The 17534-nt window shown below is 44.4% G+C and overlaps 3 protein-coding genes across 3 annotated transcripts in view; 2 read left to right on the top strand and 1 right to left on the bottom strand.

Annotated features, from left to right (window-relative positions):
* Positions 1 to 3052: 3052 nt before the first annotated feature.
* On the bottom strand, positions 3053 to 5935 carry LOC307091495 (putative oxidoreductase YtbE). The gene is made up of 6 exons (XM_079758493.1): positions 5806 to 5935; positions 5406 to 5702; positions 4995 to 5140; positions 4328 to 4467; positions 3673 to 3831; positions 3053 to 3485 (listed from the first exon to the last, which is right to left on the bottom strand). Exons 2-6 carry the CDS (start codon positions 5642 to 5644, stop codon positions 3306 to 3308), a joined length of 864 nt encoding a protein of 287 aa, XP_079614619.1. The 5' UTR covers positions 5645 to 5702; positions 5806 to 5935; the 3' UTR covers positions 3053 to 3305.
* Positions 5936 to 7622: 1687 nt separating this feature from the next.
* On the top strand, positions 7623 to 10817 carry LOC307090839 (putative oxidoreductase YtbE; the record flags this gene model as incomplete). The annotated part of the gene is made up of 6 exons (XM_079757628.1): positions 7623 to 7675; positions 7785 to 8064; positions 8343 to 8488; positions 9586 to 9725; positions 10285 to 10443; positions 10638 to 10817. Exons 2-6 carry the CDS (start codon positions 7826 to 7828, stop codon positions 10815 to 10817), a joined length of 864 nt encoding a protein of 287 aa, XP_079613754.1. The 5' UTR covers positions 7623 to 7675; positions 7785 to 7825.
* Positions 10818 to 12302: 1485 nt separating this feature from the next.
* arhgef40 (Rho guanine nucleotide exchange factor (GEF) 40) overlaps positions 12303 to 17534 on the top strand; it is a gene marked incomplete at its 3' end in the record, with an annotated part of 35563 nt that continues 30331 nt past the window's right edge. Inside the window, exon 1 of the mRNA XM_079758232.1 lies at positions 12303 to 12499. Coding sequence (XP_079614358.1) covers positions 12497 to 12499 — 3 coding nt within the window. The 5' untranslated portion in view covers positions 12303 to 12496. The remainder of the gene's footprint in view (positions 12500 to 17534) is intronic.

The following is a 17534-nucleotide window of genomic DNA, read 5'->3' as shown; positions in this document are numbered from 1 at the left end:
TTCCCCGGGTGCAAAGGGTTAGGTTCAGGTTTAGGGTTATGGTTAGGGTTAGGTTGAGGGTTAACCCTCAACCTAACCCTTAACCATAACCAATCGTAGGAGAGCCATTCTAACCAATCACAGGCGAATCAGAGGCGAAAAAGGCGGTACTTGCCCCTACCATCCTACGAAAAAAAGATTTGCTCACAGGGTCCTAGGTTCTCCGGTCACATACAAAGCGGGGAACATAGGACCCAGGGAACATAGGTACACTCCCGTTATTAGCTAGCTATCAGGTAACCATTTTTAGCAAACTACAGGTAGCTCTGATTAGTAAGTTACTAGTCAGCTGTTTATTAGCTACCTACCACCTAGCCGTTGGTAGCTTGTTACCACAAGCCATTATAATATAGGAACTAGCTAGCTGTGTGTGATATAATTGAGCTACCTGCTAGCTTTCATTAGTAAGTTACCAGCTAATGGTTATTTGCTAGCTATTAGTTAACTAGCAATTGTTAGCCCTTAACCCACCAGCTGTCTTTAGCCAGCTACCAGTTAGCTGTTATCTCCCTGCTAAAAGCTATCCGTTAAACTACTGGGTCTTTGGCACATAAAGGGGTTTGTATCAACTGTGGCTGAGATACATTTTAGGAATATACAATGAAAAACTGGCTGACCATAATCCCCCTTAATTTAAAAAACATCCAAATAGGCATCCACTGTAACTATATTATATCTTTCCTATAAAGTAGAACATATACCCCCTTAACATTCTAACTGCAATCAGTTGAAAGGAGATTTTCTGATCAAAGTGGTGTCTCTTAAAGTTTCCTAGTTTTATTGGCAACACAATCTCAATGTGTTTTGCAAAAAATATATATAAATATATATATATCTATATAGATAAGACTATCATAAAACGCCTTTTATCTCTCTAGTTTAGTTTAAAAAAAAAAAACAATCTCGACAAGGACAATCACTACTCGGGCTTAACTTGTGATTTCTTTTCCTACGGCACTAATACAACTTCAGGGTTAAGAGTTTTATCGGACGACTGGTAGCCATAGAAGCACAAGCAACCGCCGCCACAGGTCTGTCTCGCCAATGCCTCCGGCAACCACACAAAGAAAGACTTGAGTCGCTATCAATCAACTAAAGAAATATTGTGTACATAGGATGTTGATATTGTTATAGAAGGCAGGGATTTAACATGGGTGCATATTTTGCCCATTCTGCCAAACGAGCAATAGGCAGTGTACAATCGAAAAAGGAAGATGAGAATGAACTGGTGGTGTGATTTTCGGAGAGAGGGAAACCAGTCCAACCACTTCTACGGTAGAAGTCGAGGGCCATGGGCGTGCGAGAGATGGCTGATCCAAGTTATTCCAGTTTCTGCTCTTCAAAATAATCATTAAAAAAGGCATGCAGTTGGGGGATTTCAAACCCTGTGAAAGTCAGTTAAAAATTGTGTTTTGTATCGACCTAAAGTGGCATTTGCCTTTTTCTTGTTTTTAGACAAAATAATTCCCAAAGTCTTGATACAATACTTAAATATGAAGGACTAGTTGGGTTGGTTGTTTAAAATAGTTCCACATGAAATTTATTATTTTATTTAATGTATTGAATATAAAAGCATAACCATTTGGATGATTTGGTATTTTTAACGACAGACAATTTTAAGTATAGTGTAATTTTTATAAAATGGCACCATAGCGCGCAGAAAGGAACCACTTTTTCAAAGTTTCATCAGAGTAAACATTAACTATGATAAATGTTGAGTGTATGCAGAACAAATTGTTATTTTCTTTAAAAATGGTTTGTTTTCAATGGGATTTTTCTCACAAAGCCTTCCGAGTAATACCACAAAGACCTGGACTACTGTTTTACATTCGCTCTGAGAGACACGTTCTCTCTTGGTGACGATATTCAGCCTATTACAATGGTTAATGTAGACCACTATAGACGCTCGTTTTTATTTAAATTCAGGGTACTACCTTTGAAAGTAAAGCCTTTTCTATCTATGAATCATCTAAAAGTGTGGCTTGATTAAATGTACAGGTTTTATATCACTGTTATTAACTTAAATGTGATTATTGGTGACGATGATGGTGAGAAATATTGTTCTATTTGCTGTCGTATTCTCTTCCTCTCCACTTATTCTGTGATTTTGGTTGCTTGCTGTTGTGCAACACCCCCCCCCCCCCCCCCCCCCTTGCTAGCAGTTGGGTTTTCCAGCACAAATTCCTTAAGATGTCAATGTGTTTTTAGCAAAACAAAGTGTCTTTCAGCTGCAGAGAAGCTAGGGCTAGAGCGGGTACAATATGAGCCACGTGCAAACAGACCCACCCAGAACGGAGAAGCGCCTTTTCCTTACCTGACCGCCGGTCACCGGAAGGTCGACTGTGAATCCCAAAGCTTTCTGTGCTCTCTGCGCAACGCACTCGGGTCAAGCGCCTTCCCGTTTGACCCTGATCGCCTTAAGCTCCTATGGCTGACTGTCTCACACACGCACACACACACACACATACTAAACTTGTTCAGTGATGTACGATGTATTACTCACACATGGGTCCCTGAACAACCTGCTAGCTAGCTTTGCAACCATTATTTTGGTATTACTTGAATCCGGGGCCTTTGTTTTGGGGGAAGGGGGGCTCTTTAATATTTTTCTTTTTTGGGTATTTTTTATCTTTTCTATGACTTTTGTAAATGTATTTGATATACCCCAGTGTCGATGCTGGTAGTTCTGTCGTAAACAATAAAGAATTTTATGATTCGTTTTAAGATCAATGTCTGTTTCCTCTTTTGCTAGTGGGTGTTATAGCAGTGTAAAAAATAGAAGAATTTTATTCCAGAAGTTCTAAAATGTAAATAGATGAAGGCGCACTTAGATTAAAAGTAAAAATTAACATAGTACTAGTAAATAAGTTAACACTGTCATTTGCTTATTTACGTCAGAACAACTCTTCTGGAGTGTTTCAAGTTGTTTGTAGTAGACTTTTCTAAAAGAAGGATTATAGTTTAAGAACCAATGTTAAATAGACAAACGACCCAATGTAACAAAACCTAAACATCAAACCATACAGTTTATTCATATTACATCTACATTGACCCTAAGACACTCCTGCGTGTGATATCACCACATGGTCCATTTCAGTAATTGTAATCCGACGCCATGCTATCGGACCTGTCCGTCCCCGCCGTCTAACTCAAACTTGGTCCTGATTGGCTTCTTCTCTCTGCTGAGGCCCCAGAGCTCTGGTGTCTGTTCTGGTCTGTTTACGTACGTAACACCTGACCCTTCTGGGTCTCCGGGGCGACGTGAGTCACACCACCTCCGAGGGATCCCAGCAGTACTTGTGTCCGTCGTCCAGAGCCGTCAGACGCTCCACGGCGGCCGTGTCCAGCGAGAAGTCAAACAGAGCCATGTTCTCCTGGATCCTGGTAGGGTTGGAAGACTTGGGCAGCACCGGGACCCCCTGCTGCACGGCCCATCGTAGCAACACCTGGGGGGGGGGGGGAGTGTTGTGTCTTCACTGTATGATCTCAAACTATCAAGACTCCAGGTTTTGCTTACTCACTGTATAGTCTTTGTATGGCTTGACTGTTGGCAGCCAATCCTTTTATCGAGAAACCTCATCCTGCAGTAAGAGGGGTGTGTGTGTGTTCCTGTGCAGGTGTGTGTGTCTTTACCTGTGCAGGTGTGCGCTCATAGCCTTTTGCCACCTCCATAACGACAGGGTGTTTGACCAGCTCTCCTTTCCCCAAGGAGGAGTAGGCCTGGAAACACACGCCCTGCTCCTCACACACCCGCCTCAGCTCTGCCTGGCACAGACGGGGATGGAACTCAACCTTCGCACACACACACACACACACACACACACACAAACACACAACACTTTTAAATATTGAACCCACATTGTGAATCAATTATGGCCCTCAAGACTTATCTCAAGAAAGCGACATGCTCCTTAGCTGTAGCATGCTATTGTAATCTTGTGTGTGCTGCAAGCCATCGTCAATATTAGCACAGTCCTGCATTTAGCCCCACTTGTAGAGCAGTAACATTTATGTTCATAACTAATGTGTAAATGTGTTATATGTTTGGGCGAGTATAGTTTAATGTTCAGAGTGATCCAAACTGCCAAAAGGTTCTTTGTTCAATCCCCTATGTCTGCAGCCTAACCTGTAGACCTCCTTGAGCAAGTTGCCCCCTACCCCCTTCTGTCCTTCATTCAGGAGTACAAATCCCAGCTAAACGACTAACGACCACAAGGTAAATATTGTTCTTCGATCAACGCGCAATGTTTCCCCCCCTCAGGTGTGATAGCGCGTCGACCTGTCGTACCTGCAGCAGAGCCGGGGGGGTCTTGCAGCTCTGCAGCAGCGTCTTCATGTGCGCCGGCGTGTAGTTGGACACCCCGATGGCTCGCAGCTTGCCCTGCGCGTGCAGCTCCTCCAGCGCCACCCAGCTCCCAGCACGGTTACCTGCACAGGTGAGAGTCCCCGCCCGCTCCACTGAGTTACTCCAGGGCTAAGATCAGCCGGGGGGGGGGCTACGGCCAGGAGGCTGGACTCCCGGTGGGAAGGGCACAGGTTCAGACCTCAACGTCCGCAGCGTCACCTGTAGGCATCCTTGAGCGAGATGCCCTCTGACCCCTACCGCCTCCTTAATGACCTCTGGGTGCACTGTTGGGCCCTTTAGGTGTCTGCTGAACGACTTAACACTCAAATAAACCTCAGTTGAGTTAAGACTAAGAGAGGGTGGGATTCAGAGAAGAAAAGAAAGAAGGTTTTCTTTGCTTGGATTATCTTGGAAGGGTTCTGTGAAAATGATGCCGGTGAATCACATTTAAAAAGTCTGCAGATGTAACTAAAATGGCTTTAGTTTTGCACACATTTGAGCTTTTGGTGTCCAAAATATAAAACGATACATTTGAAATCTACATAGAGAGATTATATACACTATACATACATGAACTGTATGTTGGTTATATATTTGGAAGCACATTCACCTTGGTTACAGGGGTCACCCACGACCACACCCTGGGTCCCGGGCCAGTGGATCAGGTAGAGGTCGATGTAGTCCATGCCCAGCTCCGACACACTGTGGAGGGCTGCTTCCATGGCCCTCTCTCCCTGGTCCTTGGGTCCTAGCTTGCTATGGATGTGAAGGGATTCGAAAATAGATTGACAAAGCCCAACACTATTTATTTTTGTATGTTTTTACTGTTAAACCCTCCGCACCTCCCTATCCCTCTTTCTGTAAACAAATCTGTATGGTTATAAATGTTTAGTTATTAGTTTTGTTGACATTTAATTATTATATGCTCTTGAACTATTATCATTTAATTATTTATATTCTTCAAATTATTGTTATTCTTATTATACATAACGTAATATAAATATGAAGTCCACCTCCCTACCTAGTGATGAAGATGTCCTCTCTGGTCAGCCCGTGCTTTGGCAGGAGATCCCGTAGAGCTCGACCGAGGTCCGCCTCGTTGCGGTAAACAGCCGCCGTGTCGAAGGCCCGGTACCCGGCTTGCAGAGCGGCGTCGACGGCTATGAAGACCTCCTCGCTTCCACACAACTTGTAGGTCCCGAAGCCGACCAGGGGCATCGAAACCCCGGTGTTTAGAACCACAGAGGAGGTGGACGACATCACAATGTGTTGTGAGTTGCTTCTTCTTCGTTTGATCAGACCTATAGAATTATACAGACTATACAGAATCAAATAAGTTGTTTAATCAATTGGGGTATTGAACTGTATTGTTTTACGTTGCAAAACTTTAAATTATTAATTCATTGATAAATCCCACAAACCATTGGAGAATGCAGCCTTCAAGACGTTTAGACCGTGCAGTAATCAACGTTACAGTTTTAAAAGCTTGAACGTAAGATTCGTTAGTAAATATCTGATTATGGTCTAAAAAAATAACACCACTAGAAACATCATCGCTTCCACGTGGGTCAGCTGACTGCTACGCAGACACGTGATATTTTCCAATAGCTTCGCTGCAGTGCATACGGGGGCGTGTCGTGTGTGCCGGTAAACTCAGAGTGGGCGTGTCTACCCAACGTTTAACCATTTAATAGGTCCAATGGACCTAATGAGGGTTGGATGAAGAAAAAGGTGGTTTTGACCGAGGGTTAAACGCATGAACCTGGGGCCTCTACGAATAGTCAAATCTCCTAACCTTTATGCCTACTTCCCTTAACCTTTGTGGAAAACGTCATCGGGTCAAAGAGGGATGAAAGGGTTTTTCCTTTCGAACATAGGAAAAGACAGCACTGTTTAAAATGAATTCGACTCCACTCTTTCTAACCGACGTCATTGTGCGACGGCGGGTATTGCCGTCATCTAGCGTCTCTAGTGTGAAACTACAGTTTTCCGAAGATTGAATAAAACAAGCGCTCTTTGATCCATGCGTTCTTGTCGTATTGATTTCAACCAGGTTATCGCCAACAGTGAGAATCACTTAGGTCGTACTTGGCCAACGGGAATATTTTAGGCTACTTGAATTCCAATTCACGTGGGAAAAAAAGAGGCTAAACTTATGTTGATGTTGAAATTAACTGCCCCAGTAGTCTTTCTTAAATGTGAATTTGGCATTTTGTTTTCTTATGGTGTATATTATGTGCTTACTAACCAGCATAAATGAATTAATTTATATTCAAATAATTATGGTTCCCGAATTGGTTTCCATTATTATCAATTGTATTTTCTTCTCTTCTATTCTTCTGCTTTACCGCGTCTCTCATGCGTCTTCGCGTAGAGTCGGTAAAGTTCGTCGGTGGCATGTTGCTTTAAATATTGCCGTCGTAAATGATTTTGGGATACTACTATTTCCTTTCCTTTCGCAAAGGAAGCTCAGGAGTATCCTATGCTAAAGGAGGGTTAAATTAATCATCGAGGCTCCTTTCCTAAGCATTTTTAGAATTCGAACCACCTTTCCTCCAAGCACTTCCGGGTCATCTCCATAGGAAAGGAAATTTCCTATGCAAAAAAAAGAGAATTCGTAGAGGCCCCTGCTCCCCAAATTTGGCCCGAGTTGCCGAACGGAAGTAGAATTATAACAGCGTCATGAGGAGTCGTTCACGCGAACTTTCCGACGTCGCGAAAATGTTTTCCCCATAATTTCCACTGATGTGAACGCACCATAAGTATATACTCCCTTAGTTGGAAATAAGGACAGTATAGTCAATATTAAAATATTAGGATCGTTTTCTCACTAAATATCATTTATCCGGATAAATAAATTCAATAAGAGTTATAATAAGGAAGAAAGTATGTAATATGTTGGCTATGTTTTTAAGAAACATATTAAACATCGATTCGGTCATAATAATTCCCAGAACCGAACCGCTGTTATTGGCTGAAGTTTCCCCTTGAATCCGCAGTCAGTGAACGTCATGAGCTATACCAGGGCTCCGCTGCCGACAGCGGGCGACATACTCGACTTAACCAGCAAGCCTTTGGGTCGCTGAGGACAGGTCTGATTATGATAGCTGTTGGACAATATCACGTGACTACGCAGCCTACCCACGTGGAGGGGATGCTCATGTTTCTACTGGTGCGTTACTTTTTCATACCATCATCAGATATTTAGCCAATGAATCTTACATTCAACATTTGAAACTGTACCGTTGATTACTGCACGGGCTAAACGCCTTGAAGACTGCATCTCACATGGTTTGTGAAATTAATTTATCAATTAATAATTTAAAAGTTTGTGACTTACGACAGTTGAGTATCCCAATTTGTTGAACAACTTATTTGATACGTCTGTATAATTCTATAGTTCTAATCCAACGAAGAAGAAGCAACCCACAATCTGTTGTGATGTCGTCCACCTCCTCTGTGGTTCTAAACACCGGGGTTTCGATGCCCCTGGTCGGCTTCGGGACCTACAAGTTGTGTGGAAGCGAGGAGGTCTTCATAGCCATCGACGCCGCTCTGCAAGCCGGGTACCGGGCCTTCGACACGGCGGCTGTTTACGGCAACGAAGCGGAGCTCGGCCGAGCTCTACGGGAACTGCTGCCAAAGCACGGGCTGACCAGAGAGGACATCTTCATCACTAGGTAGGGAGGTGGACTTCATATTTATATTACGCTATTTATAATAAGAATATCATGAAGAATATCAACAATACAATGATAATAGTTCATTCATAAACTCAAAAGACACAACAAGATACAAGAGCATCATATCAACAAAACGAATAACTAAACACGTATAACCATACAGATTTGTTTACAGAAAGAGGGATAGGGAGGTGAGGAGAGTTTAACAGCAAAAGCATAACAATATAAAGTGTTGGGCTTTGTCAATCTATTCTCGAATCCCTTCACATCCATAGCAAGCTAGGACCCAAGGACCAGGGAGAGAGGGCCATGGAAGCAGCCCTCCACAGTGTGTCCGAGCTGGGCATGGACTACATCGACCTCTACCTGATCCACTGGCCCGGGACCCGGGATTTGGCTGTGGGCGACCCCTGTAACCAAGGTGAACAGGATGGGGAGGGATGTACAAATGGAGAGACTTTATAGTGGAAGAAAAACACTTTGAATGTGCTTCCAAATATATCATTAATACATGATTGTACAGTGTATATCCTCTTTTTATGTAGGTTTCAAATGTATAGTTTTATATTTTTGACACCTTTTTTTCGTTGTTGAAGGAAATCAAAACGTGTGCAAAACTAAAGCCATTCTAGTTCCACCTGCAGACTTTTTGCATGCGATTCACAAGCAACATTATCACAGAACACTTAATCCCAAATAATGCAAGCAAAGGATACAACCGGGAATTTGCTGCTCTCTTTTCTACTCTGAATCCCACCCGCTCTTACAGTCTTAACTCAACTGAAGTTTATTTGAATGTTAAGTCATTTAGCAGACACCTAAAGGGCCCAACAGTGCACCCAGAGGTCATTAAGGAGGCGGTAGGGGTCAGAGGGCATCTCGCTCAAGGATGCCTACAGGTGACGCTGCGGACGTTGAGGTCTGAACCTGTGACCTTCTAGCCTGGCTAACGCCAGACCTCATCTCAATCTACATTGAGATGAGGTCTGGGAACTGTGTTTACGATTGCCCGGAGCCGTTTATTGGGCGCTACGAATGTCTATCATATGAGTCTGTACGTGGCTCATAGCCAATCAAAGCCTGTTGGTAGCAGGGCAAAGACATCCTTCTTGGTAATGAAAGAGTTTAACGCCGAAAGTTGCTCATTTTTCAAAATAAACTTGCGTTCTAAACTACTTAGAACACTATCTAAGGCTGCACTGAAAGGTAACGCGTCTGCTGCCATTTTTGGATCCGTAAACTACAAGCTTAGGTGTGTCACAAAGACGTCGTCATCGTCTTGCCGTCCCTCCCCGTTCCGTGATTGGTTCCCTATCTCAGGTGAAAATCGGATCCATGGCATCCAGGCTGCCTAGCGGCGCGAAATGAAACTGCGCGCAAGGCAGCATGGGTATACCCAGGCTAGTGCCCTTCCCACCGGGAGTCCAGCCTCCTGGCCGTAGCTTCCCCCCCCCCCGGCTGATCTTAGCCCTGAAGTAAGTAACTCAGTGGAGCGGGCGGGGACTCTCACCTGTGCAGGTAACCGTGCTGGGAGCTGGGTGGCGCTGGAGGAGCTGCACGCGCAGGGCAAGCTGCGAGCCATCGGGGTGTCCAACTACACGCCGGCGCACATGAAGACGCTGCTGCAGAGCTGCAAGACCCCCCCGGCTCTGCTGCAGGTACGACAGGCCGACGGGTTATCACACAAACAGTGCGTGACGATCTAAGGACAATATATTTGTTATATATATTTGTATTTACTATTTAACGTGTGGTCGTTAGTCGTTTAGCTGGGATTTGTACTCCTGAATGAAGTACAGAAGGGGGTAGGGGGCATCTTGACTTGGGTGGTCTACAGGTTAGGCTGCAGACATGGGGGATTGACCTCCCTGACAATCCCCTGTTATACTTGACCATCGACATATTCTATGTTTACATATTATTAATGAACATAAATGTTACTGCTCTACAAGTGGGGGTAAATGAAGGACTGTGCTAATATTGACGATGGCTTGCAGCACACGCGTGATTACAATAGCATGCTACAGCTAAGGAGCATGTAGCTTCCTGGCCCTCAATAAGTCTTGAAGGCCATATTAGCTTCAGAATGTGGCTCCAATATTTAAGTGTGTGTGTGTGTGTGTGTGTGTGTGTGTGTGTGTGTGTGTGTGTGTGTGTGTGTGTGTGTGTGTGTGTGTGTGTGTGTGTGTGTGTGTGTGTGTGTGTGTGTGCGCGAAGGTTGAGTTCCATCCCCGTCTGTGCCAGACAGAGCTGAGGCGGGTGTGTGAGGAGCAGGGCGTGTGTTTCCAGGCCTACTCCTCCTTGGGGAAAGGAGAGCTGGTCAAACACCCTGTCGTCATGGAGGTGGCAAAAGGCTGTGAGCGCACACCTGCACAGGTAAAGACACACACACCTGCACAGGAACACACACACACCCCTCTTACTGCAGGATGAGGTTTCTCGATAAAAGGATTGGCTGCCAACAGTCAAGCCATACAAAGACTATACAGTGAGTAAGCAAAACCTGGAGTCTTGATAGTTTGAGATCATACAGTGAAGACACAACACTCCCCCCCCCCCCCCCCCCCCAGGTGTTGCTACGATGGGCCGTGCAGCAGGGGGTCCCGGTGCTGCCCAAGTCTTCCAACCCTACCAGGATCCAGGAGAACATGGCTCTGTTTGACTTCTCGCTGGACACGGCCGCCGTGGAGCGTCTGACGGCTCTGGACGACGGACACAAGTACTGCAGGGATCCCTCGGAGGTGGTGTGACCGACGTCGCCATGGAGACCCAGAAGGGTCAGGTGTTACGTAAGCACACCAACCAGAACAGACGCCAGAGCTCTGGGACTCCAGCAGAAAGGAAGTTAGTCTCCAATCAGGACAAAGTTTGAGTAAGACGTTGGATAACAATTACCGAAACGGACCATGAAGTGACATCACATACGAGAGGGTTTTACCCAGATACATGATAGGATATATATATTGATATGCCTACTGGACTGAGCCTATCCAGTGGACCGTACCAACTGTTACGGCTTATTTGGCCACCACACATCTGGGTTGGACACTCCCATTTTTGATGGTTTGGGTGTGTTTTGAAATGGCTTAAACAAGCTAATAAACATCCCATCTGTTGGTAAAATTGGTGCTGTGCTGGCCTCACATTTTGTAATAACCCTCACCGAGCAATGAAAGCCAGGATTGGCTTAGGGAAAATGTAGATGTAATGAATAAACAGTGTGGTAGGATGTTTAGGCTCTGTTCCATTGGGTCGTTGGTCTATTTCACATTGGTTCTGGCCGTTACAGAGTGGGCGTTTCAACTTTGACGTTAACCCCTGGACAATTTCCGTTTCGGAGTTTCCCATTGAATCCACAATCGGTGAACGTCATGAGCTGTACCAGTGTCCCGCGGCCGACAGAGGGCGCCAAAATCCACTGAACCAGCGAGCCGTCGGTAGGCCTACTCTGACGGGAGGTCCAGGATAGGATAGCATACGTTCTCGTTTATAAACGGTCACATGCAGATTAGAGTAATTGATGGTCACTAAACGCTTGAATGAATGTGTAAAAGTGAAGGAACCTCTTATGGAACATTTTCTTCCAAACCAAAGCCTACGATTTCTGAGCAACAAATATAAATTCAAATATTCATACCACATGTGTCATTATGTACTGATTTGTATCCATAAACCGCTTGCTGGTGTCAGCATGCAAAACCCCACTCTGACTTTCAAGCACAATTACAATGTAATTGAATTACAATTACAAGGGAATTAGCAACGCAAATGTTTTTGAGAGGGCGACCGCCACTGTAGTAACGTATATGTATTCTACAGCATAATGATAATATTGCATTATACTATTTCAACAAGGAGAACCACTGTACTCATAATACATCAAATGCATTAAAGTCAACCGCATTGGTATAAACTCCAGTGTCTCAGAAGTGGGTCGTGAGATTGTGGCATCGCCCAAAACAACGTCGGACCAATTAAAACCTTTTCTTGCATTAAAGGCTGCGGTGACATGGTCTATTCACGCGTTTCACTAAACGAGAAAATGAAACGGTTTAGCCTCTTATTTAGTGGCGGAGAGGAGAGACTGGCGTGCTTGTTAGGTGAGGATAGAGAGAGGGAGGGGGGAGAGAGAGCGCGAGATTGAGGGGGAGGGATGGTGAAAGAGGGAGGGATAAGAAAAAGTTTGTAGCTGGTGGTCTGGAAAATAGCGGCGAGTGTCCAGAACACAAGGCAGACCCTGCAGGCAACCGAGGATTTAGCCCGCTTCTCATCTTGCTTTCCCCAGTGTCAGTACTCTATTTCGGGGACGTTGAAGACGAACAACCCGTGGTCTACCTCCTGTCCGAGAAATAAAGTTAGTCGTGCGGAATGTCAAGAGGAAAGGACTCGATCAGTGGAGAGTAACATGTAGCAGCTCTCCGCCGGACTCATGGTGAGTTTCCTTTGTGAGATCCGCACGTCTGGACACACGCGTGCGCACACAAACACACACGCGCAAACACACACACAAACACATCTGGAAGTAAATGGGGACATTGGCGAATTGTGCCTGCACTGTTTTTTTGTGTGTTCGGTTTCGCATTAAAGGTTTATTAGTGTATTGAAGATTAAGACAACCACTCTGCATTCAGTGCAATTGTTTCTCATTTAAAAATCGACCGGAAAAAAACTACATTTAAGGCTGCATCAGATCTGCAGATCCAATCACACTGTCCTTTTGCGTTGCTTGTCATTTCTCGCAGTATAGGCTTCAAGACGACTCTAAACCATCGCATTTCAGTGAAAGTAGAGTTATAGCCCTACTTATCAACTAATGAGTGGACTTAGATTTTATCTTTTTCTCATCAACGGCCTTTCAAACTTAACCAAGACGGAAAAACTCAGACAGGTCACCCACTAAAACCAGAAGGACCAACAAACATGAGTAAAACACTAGCAATTAAAGGCTTGCGTAAATGAAAACGTGTCATATATTTCAGCCCGTTTAGGGGTTCCCCCTTTTTTATATGGGATAGGGTGGAGCGGGCTGTAGGATGGGAATGGGGGGGGGGGGGGGGGGGGGGGGGGGGGGAGTTACAGAGGAAGAGGGAGAGATTGTGTCAAAGAGTGGGGGCTACTGGGTGGGAGAAAGTAGGGGTACACTTGGGTACTTTTTATTTAGTGAGTCTGGGACGGCAGCGACAGCGGTTATACTAGTGATGCTGCATTTTCCACATTGAGAGAGAGAGAGAGAGAGAGAGAGAGAGAGAGAGAGAGAGAGAGAGAGAATGCGAGAACAAGGGATGGCAGATACTCCAGAGGAGGCAGAACGTACGCAGATTCGTTTCTGCGTCCTCTATCCAAGTGGGAACATTTGAGTGAAAAGAGAGAGAGGCTGAATGGAAAACAACAGTAGACCCCACACACAAACACGCACACCCATAGTCTTTCCTAGATCATATAATCTCTTTCCTAGATCTAATCTTCAGTTATTGATAAACTCACAAGCTCTACAAACTGACAGTAAACCAATATCCAGATGGTTACCATAGTGACCCGTTTAACTGCAACATCTATTCTGGTCCAAATTAGATATGTCCGCATTCATGGATTTACACTGGTTTGAGATATGGATTTATCCTTTACAAACATGAAAGCAGTTGAAAGGATGTTCTAGGAATTGAATGAAGTGTGGCTTTTAACGGTACACTCTGTAGAATGTAGGGCCCTCTAGTGAAACAGATGTGGTAGAAATATAATACAGAATTATACGCATGTTTTAATTAGTGTAAGATCCCATGAGAATAAGAATCCCCATGTTTTCATTACCTCTGAGTGAGCCCTTTGAATCTACCTAGGTGGCGGGTCCTTTCAACAGAGGCCGCCATCTTGCCCTACCATGTTTCTACAGTAGCCCAGAACAGACCTGATCTAGATAGATTGCGTTTAAAAATATATATATTTTTGGGTTAACCAAGAGTTGTAGGGAGGAGGTGGGCTTGTTATCCCCATGGCTACGACCCGTTTGTGATTCAATTTTTTTGTACTGTCGTTGTGTAGGGCACACCAGGGAGTTATATATGAGGGTCCTATAAGCTGAGCCCTCGCTCAGACGCAGGCATTAAAATCACAACTGCAGAGATGGAGCTCCACCCATCCACACACCCTGTGGCCTTCTATATACGGGTCAGAGAAGCTTAACCATCTCGGACAAGCCTCAAAAAATCCAGTGAAGACCAACATGATTCTTTCACCAAAATATCATATGTTCTGAGGTTAATCTATAATGGAGTTTCACACACTTTTTAATAAGAATGTAAAATAGTGTATCAAATGGCAGTTTGTGGATGAGGGGGATTATGTTAAGGGGTTGTTGAATTCTTTAATGCATCCATGTTTAGGAGACCTCAGTTTTTGAGGTTGTTTCCCGATAACTACAAGTAGACTTGCACTCTTATGGAGAGAGTTAGCGTGCAAAACAAAACTGTGATACAACTGCAGACGTGATGTTATCAAAAGCAACCTTTATTCAGGAACCGCAGTGCAAGTAAACATTGACTTGTAGCGCTGGCTGCTATCGAGCTGCATGATCAATACCCATAACAGATTATAATTACAGGTCTATGAGTCTACCTCTATGGAGGCAATAGGAGGACTGTGTGTTGAGAAACATTAACAGGCTGATACCTCGACCATGTCGTTCAACGTGTACAATACTATTGTGTCTATGGAGGACTACTAAGATACCTAATCATGATTGGTTAACAGATTTATTTGCTGGCTAGACCTACCGGCACCTTACACAACTTTGGCCGGTACAGGCCACCGTCGTCGATAGGTGAGGGGGAAGGGTTTTATTCTGTTGGTTGCAATCTTCAACCTCACTGCTGGTTGCTTCTATATTCTACACACTAGACCTTTAAGGTGGCTCAGTGTTTTAACCAAGAGCAAATGGGTAGCTAAGATTGCAAGTCACGCCACTTGCACGGAAGAGCGCAAATTCTCCTGCGAGATTGACAGAAATATGTGTGTCTTGCTGTGGCTGGGTCAACTAAGTGACTGACTGAATACTGTCATATTATGGTGTGACTTAGGCTAAATAAGCGAACCATGAAACCACCTTCCAAATAGTTTATCGCCATGTCAACAAGTCGATCGTAGACTCACACAAATGCTTCTCAGAACATTTGACAGTCCAGGAGAAAACAGTTTGCTGTCATACAATAACAAAAATATGCTGCACAGCATTAGGGTACCCATCTTTTGAAATGTTTGGCCTAATGTTTGGCCCGCTCTCTTAGATACTGTGGTTCCCAAAAGGGGTCTGACTTGAAATACTTAAAATCTTCACTGTCGTACCCCATCCCTCACTCATCATCATACGCCCATTTCTTTTGGATTTACTCTATCCATCCCCTTTCCTTCTCTTCCTCTCTTCTATCACTCGCTCACCTGACACACTTTCCATGATTTCTACAGCATTCTCTCTCTCTCTCTCTCTCTCTCTCTCTCTCTCTCTCTCTCTCTCTCTCTCTCTCTCTCTCTCTCTCTGTGTCTCTCTCTCTGTCTCTCTTTCTCTGTCTCTCAAGACTATATATATGTCACTTTATCGGTTCATTCTCTCATCTATCTCACATGCCTTAATGTCTCTCTCTCTCTCTCTCTCTCTCTCTCTCTCTCTCTCTCTCTCTCTCTCTCTCTCTCTCACTCTCTCTGTCCCTTGTTCTCTGAGTTTACATCTGGTTTCCATCATGGCTGCCACTGCTCCCCTTTCCCATCGATCTCCCACCGGTCTTTCACCCCTCTCTCCTTCTATCTCTCCCTCTCACCTTCTGTCTCTCTCCTTATGTTTCTCCCTCTCTCCTTCTGGCTCTCTCCTTCTGTCTCTCCCTCTCTCCTTCTGTCTCTCCCTCTCTCCATCTGTCTCTCTCTGTGTCTCTTTCTCTCTTTCTCTTCCTCTCTCCTTCTGGCTCTCCCTCTCTTTCTTTCTTTCCCTTCTCCTTCTGTCTCTCCCTCACTCCTTCTGTCTCTCTCTTCATCTCTCCTTCTCTATTTCTCCCTCTCTTTCTCCCTCTCTCTTTCCCTCTCTTTTACTGCACTACTTCTGTTCCTCTCTGTAGCTCTGTTTCTTTTCCTATCTTTTCTCTCTCCTTTGTAATGCTCTCGCTCTCAACCCTCTCTCCCCTTTCTGTCTCTCCCTCTATCATCTCCTTCTGTCTCTCCCTCTATCTCATTCTGTCTCTCCCTCTCTCCCCTTTCTGTTGCTCTCTTTCTCTGTGTTTTATCTCAGTGTCTCTCTACCCCTAATGTTTCTTCCTTTATGCTGTGTCTTTGTCCGCCTCCTATTTCAGAGGTTTTTCCTCTCTTTCTCTCTCTCTCGCCGTCGCTCTCTTATTGACCTATTTTGAGTTGAATCAACAGGAGATATATTACAGATGGATGAAGTTAACCATGTATTTGTGCTGCAATAGATCACACACAAACACACACACAAGCACATACACATACACAAACACACATACACAAACACACACACAAGCACATACACATACACAAACACACATACACACACACGCACACACACACATTGACCACAGACATTCTCACTTCTTACTGACCTCTCTCTGCCTTCATCCCAATCTCTCTCGCCCTCTGTTTCACTTCTCTCTGTTCCTTTCACAAACAATACGAGGGAAATACAGGAAGCTTGAAGGAAGAGGGACTCTGATCCTGTCCGACACACACACACACACACGCACACACACACGCACACACACACGTCCACAGCACCATCTTCTATTAGCAGCATACCACAGGCCTTAATTGTGTCTTTGCAGCGGAAACACTAACCAACTCATTCACTTACTTTGCTTACTCATTAACTACATCAAAAGAGTAACCTGGTTTCAGAATAGTAATTAACTTACTCCATATCAAATCAGTGTACTTTGTTCCTAAAGAGGCAGGAGACAGCTGTGGAATTTAGACTCCAGGGGATTTCTAGGTTCTAGAATCTTGTAATGTCTCTGATGGCGTCCTGCAAATATAGAATAGCACCCAGACAGGACTGGATCAGTAGCATGCCGATGCTATTTCCTCTGTATTAACCAATTGAATAGACATGGATCAGACAGGACAGGTAGCATGCTAATCCTATTCCTCTGTATTAACTAATCAAATACCACCAGGACAGGACCGCTAGTATGTTAATGCTTCCCTGCTATTAACCAATAGAATACCACCAAAATAGGTATAGTGCTAGTCATTTATATTAACCAATTGATTAGTTTATACCGTTTAACCAGTGCTATTTCTCTGTTTAAACTATGAAATAGCACCAGGACATGACAGCTAGCATACTGATGTTCTCTATTAGCCAAAAGGCTAATAGAGATACTGATTTCTGAGTCCGCTTTGTCAGTGGACTCAGGTGAGGTCAGCATCCACTGACAATTGAGTCCAACGTCAAACAAGTTCCCTACTGGCCG

Source organism: Pollachius pollachius, assembly GCF_949987615.1.
Source record: "Pollachius pollachius genome assembly, chromosome: 20".
NCBI lineage: Eukaryota > Metazoa > Chordata > Actinopteri > Gadiformes > Gadidae > Pollachius > Pollachius pollachius.
This window is presented reverse-complemented; position numbering and strand designations above follow the sequence as displayed.